This window comes from Panicum virgatum, unplaced genomic scaffold (genome assembly GCF_016808335.1).
Source record: "Panicum virgatum strain AP13 unplaced genomic scaffold, P.virgatum_v5 scaffold_4960, whole genome shotgun sequence".
NCBI classification, from domain to species: domain Eukaryota; kingdom Viridiplantae; phylum Streptophyta; class Magnoliopsida; order Poales; family Poaceae; genus Panicum; species Panicum virgatum.
In genome coordinates, this window is record NW_024376451.1 from 13775 (window position 1) to 22955 (window position 9181).

Sequence of the window (9181 nt, forward strand, 5' to 3'; positions counted from 1 at the left end):
ACTAATCCGTTGAGAGCCCTTTGGTTCGGGTTGTTACCATGAACCGGGACCAAAGGGGTACCATTTAGTCTGGGTTGGTGGTACCACCCGGGACTAAAGGGTTGGGTATTTTGTCCTAGTTGGAGCCACCAACAGAAACCAAAAAAGATCTTTGGTTCCGGTTAGTGGCTCCAACCAGAAAAAAAAGGCCCTTGCACTCCCCGCATGCCCGGCTAGCTGTTGGATCCGGGATAAAAGCCTCCATTGGTCCCGAGTCTAACGACAGCCGAGATAAATGTGAGGATCAAAAGGCCTATTCTGTAATAGTGTATACATATGGTGTCAGACTATTCTACAAAGGGAACAATATCGCAATTACAGATGACCCATGGCACCCTACCACATATTACCCACTAGGACTCAACGAAAATTTTCAAATATTTTTCGGCTCTCTCCACAGTATTGCACCTTGGATCCCTTTTGCTAACTAAAATTTGTTTCCTACTGGTTTCTTGACTACAAACATAGCCAGAATACCACTTATGAAAATTAAAATAGATAGAAAAAAGAGAGTAAAAGTGTGAGAGAAAAGAAAATCGGAGAAGAGAAATAAACTGAATCGCTTGTAGTAGTGTTGGCCGTTGTTGATTAGTAGAGGCCGCAGCCCACTAAAAGAACATCCTGTGGACATGGCTTTTCCACGCATGCAGTTCCATATGCAAAGTGCCTCCAGAAATGGTTCCACGAAATCGATACACTACTACAAAAATGATTTGTAGCAACGTCCTATTTTCTTTTTAGGGGGGGGGGGTGATGGCATGGCCCTCTCCTACAAATGGTACCACATAAAAAAATTGATGGCGTCTCCCGTCCCTACAGATCAATTTCAGAGTTAATATAAAAAAATCTGCCAAGTGACTGTGTTGTGTGGTGGTAACACTGCTAGAAAATCTGCCATTTGTACCGGGGCCGGAAACCCCAGTTTGTATCGGTTCCTCGCCCGGTACTGCCTGGCCGGTACTAAGTGCGCTGTCACTTAGTACGGTCAGGCCACCCATTACTAAAGAGGTACTTTAGTACTAGTCGGTAACACCGACCGGTACTAAAGTGCTTGCCACGGAGGCGCGCCTGAAGCAGCCATTTAGTACCGGTCGGTGATACTGACCGGTACTAAATGTCCTTTTTTCTTCTTTTCTGAATTTTTCTTTTTTAGGTTTTAACTAATTCATATTCGTGGATGTTTGCGTATTTGTATTCGCATATGTCTATGTATTCGTATATGTCTGTGTATTTGTGTATGTCTACGTATTCGTATTCGTGTCTAGCATACAAAAGGCTACATTTATTATATTTATATACACTTGAAATATTATATTTACTTCTAATATATGATATAATGCACTCAGGATTCCAAAACTATTTACAAGTTTTGTTCGACAAATTTGTACAAGATACTAAGCCTCCGCCTCTTCATCGATGTCCTTATTCGGATCCAGTTGACCCACGCTTACCCTAGGATCCGCATAAAATACTCTTTTTGGATTTATGACCTCATCTAGCAGGAATCCACAGATTGATTCTTGAATTGCTTTGATTCTTTCCGGTTCGATGAGGGTCTCCGCCATAAAACTTATCTGTCAAGTGCAAACACCAATATTTTCAATTAATACCTAGATGGAATTAAATGCAAGTAATTGTTAGTAATGTTGTTCTACGTACATTGAATTCATGTTGTGTCATCGAGTTGGGGGTGCAAAAACCTTGCATGTGCTCGCATACATAGTAGCCACATAGGTTGTTCCCTTGCTCCTGTCTCAAACACTATATATATACATGGAAGGGTTATGAAATATTCATGTTGTTTAAAGAAGACAGCAGATGTGCATTATGTATTCGTACCGGAAAGTTATTATTGAATTCAAGATTTCATTGTGTTGACGCGATTCCTATATATTTTTTCATGAAGCGAGCCCACGCCTTTTGAATGAGGTTTATGAGGTCTTGATAATATTCTGTTGGCTTCCTCAGAGAGTCGTACACCCGAACTCGGCATTTATTGATCTCGATAATAAGAAGGATCTAGTGGAAGCTGTTTCATACACATATATGTAGGAGAAATATTGGTTATATATACACATATATATAGGCAAGTGATGAGAAAAAGATAAAGAACTCACTAGAAATTGTACAGAAACAGAATGTATTGACAGGTGTGCTGCGTATCCAAGGCCATGAATAAGTTGTTCTCGGCCCGATTAGGCCATGTCCTGACACTCTCCTCATGTATATTATATGGGTCTATGAAGCCAGATGTGGTAGATCCATTTTTTCTGGCATTCTTGCACCATCATCCTACACGATAAAAAATAAAGGGAGAGGATGAGAAAACTCACAATTAGTAGAGCTAGAGTACTATAGAAATGATTGGAAACACTTACATAGAAAATACACTGAGGAGAGACTTGTCTAAGGCATCTTGATGATATAGATCATAAAGATTTGAAAATTCAATCCATATGTCATCAATCCCCCGATGGAAATGCCTATCTTGAACTCGAGCACTGAACATTATATTCCCCTCTGCAGAGTATTTCAAGTACCATCGATGCAACTCACGCATCCCAGTTGGTAGCCGCGGAATCAAATCTTCCCACATAAGAGGTTCCCCCCAACTTGAATGGTTTTCTGGTTGACCCTAGGTGAACCTCTATTTCTAATATATAGGAAATGATTCAAAAATATCTCTATAAATTAACCACATTCAACCTAGCCAATAAACCTACTCCCACATTCAAGTCATCGGTTCTATATATCTCAAATCATTGCATAAATCAAAGAAATAATGCTCATCCTCACTATTTCTAAAAATCACAAATTTCTCTAACTATGGAGCATAAAACGAAGCATGAAGACCATCAATGAAGAGAGGATGAAGTTGTAAACCTTTGGCGCACTTGGATGAGTGCAAATCACACAAAAAATGGATCAACTGGTGGCACCACTCTAATATGAGAGAAAAACCGAGCTTGAGCTAGCTCTCTGGTGAAATGGCGCTGGCTCGGCTCGGGGAGGAAGAAGGGACCTGATATATAGTGGGCGCATTAGTACCGGCTTGTGGCTCCAGCCAGGTACTAATGCTCCCCATTTAGTACATGCTGGAGCCACCAGCCGGTACTTAATGTCCTGGGGGCCATTTAGTACCGGCTGGTGGCTCCAGCCGGTACTAAATGGTCGCTAGCCATTGCGCGCTGGTGTCGGTGGTGAACTTTAGTACCGGTTGGTGCCTCCAGCCAGTACTAAAATGCTCCCATGGGCACTGTTGCTTTGGCTCGGTACTAGATATGTGAGTTTGTACCGGCCAAATTCATGCCCGGTACTAAGGGCCTAGGACGCATGTGCAGTTTTCCAGCAGTGTAAGGAAGGTGTGCACGAGGCATAAGGTAGGCGGTTCGAGTCCCAGGTGATGCAAGTGTGCATATTTCGTCAAAAAAATCTTAGCTCAATACTACAGGGCTAGTGGGGGTGGTTCGTTGGCTAGAATATTTTTTTTTCCTTTTTTGTTTTTGCTATTTTGATTTTTTATTTTCTAGACATTGATTCGTAGGGGTGGGCTATGGCATTACACACCCCTAGAAATCGATTTCCATGGGGCGTCACGCCATGACACAGCCCCGAAAAATTATTTTTTAGCTTCGAAAACTAGGGGTGGGTACCGCACCCAATCCTAAAAAATACATTTTTACCCGCCCTAAAAATCTTTTATGTAGTAGTGATAAAATGTATTTTTTACCGTTTTAATTATACTGTGAGTTTATGAGAAATTTTGATAAAGGATATGTCACCCGCATGCCCATCACTAGAAAGAAAGATGCTCCCCTTATATTGAAAAATTAGCTCTTTCCTGAGTTAAAATATTATTGTATATATAGCTAAATTTATTTAAAAATATATATCAGCAGCTAGAACATGCATGATATATATTAATTAGTTTCGATTGATTAATTATGAGTTATGGTTTTGTAGTGTACTTATTTGATAGTATCTTGATGTGCATTTTGTATGTGTGGCACGTCCGCACGTGGACGTAGCGATACCTTATTCTGCTAGCTCTTGGATAGAGCCATGCGTACTCTGGAAGTCTGGATATAGAAGCAACTACTTGTGGTGGCCTTGTGTAGAGATTCCACTGACGCTCTCGCGAGGTAGCCAGATATATTATTATTGTTCTTCTTTCCTAGCTTGCACACGAGCACAACAGACGTTAAAGAGCGTGAGTCACGACGTAGGTAGGAGTACTGGAACTAAATCGAACACACACGTCTCACCGAATAATGAATATAATGGCTGAAGACAACAAGGACCACAAAGCGTGACACACGCATGGATAGAGTGAAATAAATGAAGATAGCGATCACGATGGTAACATCACCGCACCACCATCTTCTTAATCTACAAGGCAGGCATGGAACCTCCACCGTGCACCATATAGAACCACCTCTATCCATGCGCATCCGGCCTTCCAATTAGGAAGCCATGCCGCTCTCCTCATCATCGCCTTGCTTAGCTCTGCTGGCTCTGCTGCTTGCTCTGACGGGCGTGGCTTCTTCACGTAGCCGTGCCGTCGGCGGCGGGGCGACCACCGATGGAGCGGCGGTGCCGCAGGGGGACGACGAGCTGCTGATGATGGAGAGGTTCCATGGGTGGATGGCCGAGCACGGCCGGTCGTACGCGGCCGCTGAGGAGAAGCGGCGGCGGTTCGAGATATACCGGCGGAACGTGGAGTTCATCGAGGCCGCGAACCGGGACGGCAGGCTCACCTACACGCTCGGGGAGAACAAGTTCACGGACCTGACCCACGAGGAGTTCCTGGCCACGTACACCAGCCGTGCGCGGCGGCCGGACCCGACGACGGAGGAGGAGATGGTGATCACCACTCGCGCTGGACACGTCAGGGAGGGCGCTTCCCTGCCGGCTGCTGAGGACGATGTGCCTGATCGCGTTAACTGGACGGCCCAAGGGAAGGTCACCGGGATCAAGTATCAGGGAAAAACGTGTGGTGAGTTAGGAGGCATTTAATTTGTTGCAAGATCCGAGTGTTTGGCACCATATTTTAGCACTATAAACCAAGTGAATAAATATCCAAATTTCTTATATACTCTAACTAGCTTTAAGTGAATAATATACTCTAGCTAGCTTCTACATGCAATGGTGTGTTGCAGGGTCTTGCTGGGCTTTTGCTGCGGTGGCAACGATCGAAAGCGCGTACGCAATAGCAAAGGAAGTGGAGCCGCCGGTCTTGTCCGAGCAGGAGCTCATCGACTGCGACGACTACGACTCCGGCTGCCTCGGCGGCTGGCCGGAGCGCGCCTTCAGGTGGCTCAAAAGGCACGGGGGACTCGCCTCAGCCTCCCAGTACCCGCCTTACGACTCGAAGAAGCACGCCTGCCGGAAGGAGAAGCGCCTACCACACGCTGTCAGCCTCAGGGACTACAAGTATGTCAGCAAGGGGAGCGAGGAGGAGCTCATGAAGGCCGTCGCCGGGCAGCCAGTCGCTGTCGGGTTCAACTCGGACGACGAGTGCTTCCGCTTCTACAAGTCCGGCGTGTACAACGGCATGTGCGTCAGGGATGGAGTTTTCGTCGGCCCGTGCTCCAACGACTGGATCAACCACGACCTGGCCATCGTCGGGTATGTCGGCAAGGGGAATGACCAGGACAAGTACTGGATCGCCAAGAACTCCTGGGGCGAGGATTGGGGACTGAGAGGCTACGTCTGGCTCAAGAAGGATGTGGCTGACTCCAAAGGCATCTGCGGCATTGTTGCGACTAAGCCGAGTTACCCAGTCGTGTCGTCATAATTATATGTGAAACAGTTCCATGCGGCCTTCATATACAACCACACCAACACACGCACGCACGCGCGCGCGTTCCACGTCTTTTCGCGTGTATATTTGAATGACTTGTGACTTGCAATGTGCGGTCGTGTGGTTGCAATTCAGCACATATTTTGTCATTTGTGTCTCTCACATTTAAACCAGTTGTACGCTGATTAAACGCTAATCAATGCCTAGTTAATTCTCTGTTACCTAGTTAATTGTCATAATCATTCTGAATGAGTTTTAATATCGTTTAAAAGAGATGATGGCTCCTTTAGGGCAGCCGCGTCTATATAAGTGGACTGAAAGCATTTAGGTGACATACTCTCAATTTCTTTGCCTTCTTCCACCACTCGCTGTGCTGTGTCACTAAACTGCTGGATCTTGCGGGCCCTTCCCTTGGAGTGCACTGAGCGGGAGGGCGAGCGGTATCTCCGAGCCCTTGCCGTTGTGAAGCCTGCACGAGGGACGGTAATAAGGTTTCGGGGCAGCGCATGTGCGCGACCGCTCGAAGCTGTTCATCTTCCTTCTGCACTGCCTCATCTTCGATTTGCCATTGAAATTTTTTGGAGTGAGAGTGACAATCGAATTTGGGTTTGACTTTGAAATTTTTTCTATAGCCAATGGACAATATAAATTGTTTCATATAAACTTTTAGTAATTTATTGGAACCGATTGATAATTTTAATGTAACAAGAGCAATTACAGAATTAATATATAATTTGAATTTGACTTGAAACGCATGAAATAATAATTTTTTTTGCATAGAATCATCAAACATGAACACTTTGACAAGGTAAAAATTATGACAAAGTTATGCAAACATAAAATAGTGGAACAAATTGAATAGTAAAAAAATTGAAGGTAAAAATAATAATTTCAAACAGACTTTGCCGTGTGGCAGCTGAAGGACACACGGCAAAGCATGTCTTTGCCGTGTTCCAGATCATGGCACACGTCAAATGACCAGGCTTTGTCATGTGCCCTACATCTGGTACATGACAAAGTTAAATTCAAATTTCGTAAATTACCTAGGATGGGGAAACGCCCAAAATGAAAGTTATAGATCTCGAAAAGTTATGAAACTTTGTAGTTACAACTTTTTGATTTGAATTCGTTTAGGATCTCAAACAAGCAATTTATACTCAGTTTAGTATAATATGTGGGGAAAGAAAATGTAGTATAAACACAAGTGAGTGTGTGGTGCAGTGGTAGAGAAGATTACAAGTGAGAGGGAGGTCGTGGGTTCGAATTCCGTTGGCTGTGTAGTGCGTGAAAAATGCCGCAACTTGCAACTTTGGCGGAGCGGGTGTGTGGCTGGCCAGTGGGGTCCTCCCCCGATTAAATCTTTTTTGTTTCCTATTTTTAAAATCAGTTTTCTGAAAAACTCTTTGCCTTTGCCGTGTGCACAACAAAGGAACTCTTTGCCGATGCCTGTTTGCCGTGTATCTTTTGCCGTATGCAACACACGGCAAACACTACTGCATAAAAGGTTTATAGGGGTGGGTGAAATGGCATTTTTAGGGGTGGACGTCGCACCCGTCCCTGCTTTTCGCTGCTAAAAATAGTAATTTGAAGGGGCGGTTGCATTACCCGCCCCTAAAAATGTATTTCCAGGGGCGGGTCAGCCCATCACCCATCCCTAGAAATTGATTTCGAGGGGCGGATCACCCTATCACCCGTCCCTAGAAATTGATTTCTAGGGACGGTTCACCCAATCACCTGCCCCTAGTAATTGATTAAAAAAATAAAAAAAGTTGTGCCGGCCGTCCAGGCTACCCACCGCCGCGCGTCTGGGCGTCCAGGTCACCGCCACCGCCGTGCGTACCAGGGCGCTGCCGCGAATCCACGCCGCCGCCGCCTGGCCCCGCGCCGGCGCTTCCGCTGCCGCGCGCCGGCTGGCCCCTGCTGGCCGTTGCCGCGCGCCGCGTCCCCAGCCCCGGTCCGTGCCTGGCCGCGGGCCCACATCGCGCCGCTACCCCCGCCACCATGGCTCCGGGCCGAGGGTCCATGCGCGCAGCCGCTCCCGCAGCCCCGAGCCGCCGGGCGTGCGGTCCTGCCCCACCGTGCTGCGGCCTCCATGGATGTGTGGGGCCAGGCCTGGCCGCAGCGTGGCTGCCCACGCCGCCGGCCGCAGGTAGCCCGTGCCTAGCCGGCGCACACCCCCGTGCACGCCGGCCCCCACGCCTACCCCCGCCGGCCACTGGCCGCCGCGCCCGTCCCCGGCTGCCGCCTGCCGCAGCACCGCTGCGTTGCCGAAACAGCTCCACCATGTCGAGCTAGCGCTGGATGCTTCAGCGCTCGAAGGTGTGGTTGGAGGGATGCAAATCTGGAGAGGAGAGAGAAAGGGTGGAGATAGGAGATGGAGGGTGGGTTGCTCTGAATCGAAGGAGGAGATAAGAACGGAGGGGAGGCGGCAGGGTGGGGGCAGTGTGGGGCCATCGATCCGTGCCTGAACTGTCCAGCCAATTGCATTCCAGTGTTGCCCAGCACACGAATTGCCATCCAATTGCTGCAACAGATCCCGTTGTTTGTAGGGGCGGGTCACCCGCCCCTAAAAATGACATATTTTTAGGGGCAGGTGATGCACCCTACCGCCCCTACAAATAATTTTTCAATTTATTCTAAAAAATTATTTAATTTACTAAAAATAGCAAAGCACTTAAAACAAATGTGAAATTTTTACTGGAGGCTTATTGCGACCTTTATATTTTTCACTTTTTATCTGAAAATTCATTTAATTGTTTACATGTAGCGAAACAAATTAAAAAAATATGAAACTTCTATACTATGGTTATTATGAACAATAGAAACAAAAAAAATATGCCAAGTATATTTCAGTGTATATAAAATTTAAGTATATTTCAGTTATATGAGATACGATATAGTTATAGCTATTAGAGAACATATAATAATTTTTTAGACCATTAGATGATCTTAAATGAAACAGTTATCAACAACAAAGTTTTAGATCCCGTGATTCTCTACAATTTTATTATAAAGTTTGACTTCATCCGATATCATATGAAAAAGTTATGAATTTTTTTGTGTGGAACCATTTGTAGGGGCGGGCCATGCCATAACCCGCCTCTAAAAATATATTTGTAGGAACGGGTGAGGCCATGACCCGTCCCTAAAAATGCCACTATTTTTAGGGGTTGTTCATGGCGTCATCCGCCCCTAGAAATGCTCTTTTTCGAGGCGGGTGACGCTATGAACCTCCCCTGGAAATGACACTCATTTTTAGGGGCGGGTGAGGGGTGACCACCCCCTAAAAATGTTTTTCTAGGGGCGGGACGGATGCTACAGTAATCACGCTCCATTTGT

The 9181-nt window shown here is 46.1% G+C and overlaps 1 protein-coding gene across 1 annotated transcript; it reads left to right on the forward strand.

Annotated features, from left to right (window-relative positions):
- The first annotated feature begins 4435 nt into the window (after positions 1-4435).
- LOC120694324 (ervatamin-B-like) lies at positions 4436-5991 on the forward strand. The gene is made up of 2 exons (XM_039977471.1): positions 4436-5035; positions 5199-5991. Exons 1-2 carry the CDS (start codon positions 4513-4515, stop codon positions 5834-5836), a joined length of 1161 nt encoding a protein of 386 aa, XP_039833405.1. The 5' UTR covers positions 4436-4512; the 3' UTR covers positions 5837-5991.
- The last annotated feature ends 3190 nt before the right edge of the window (positions 5992-9181 follow it).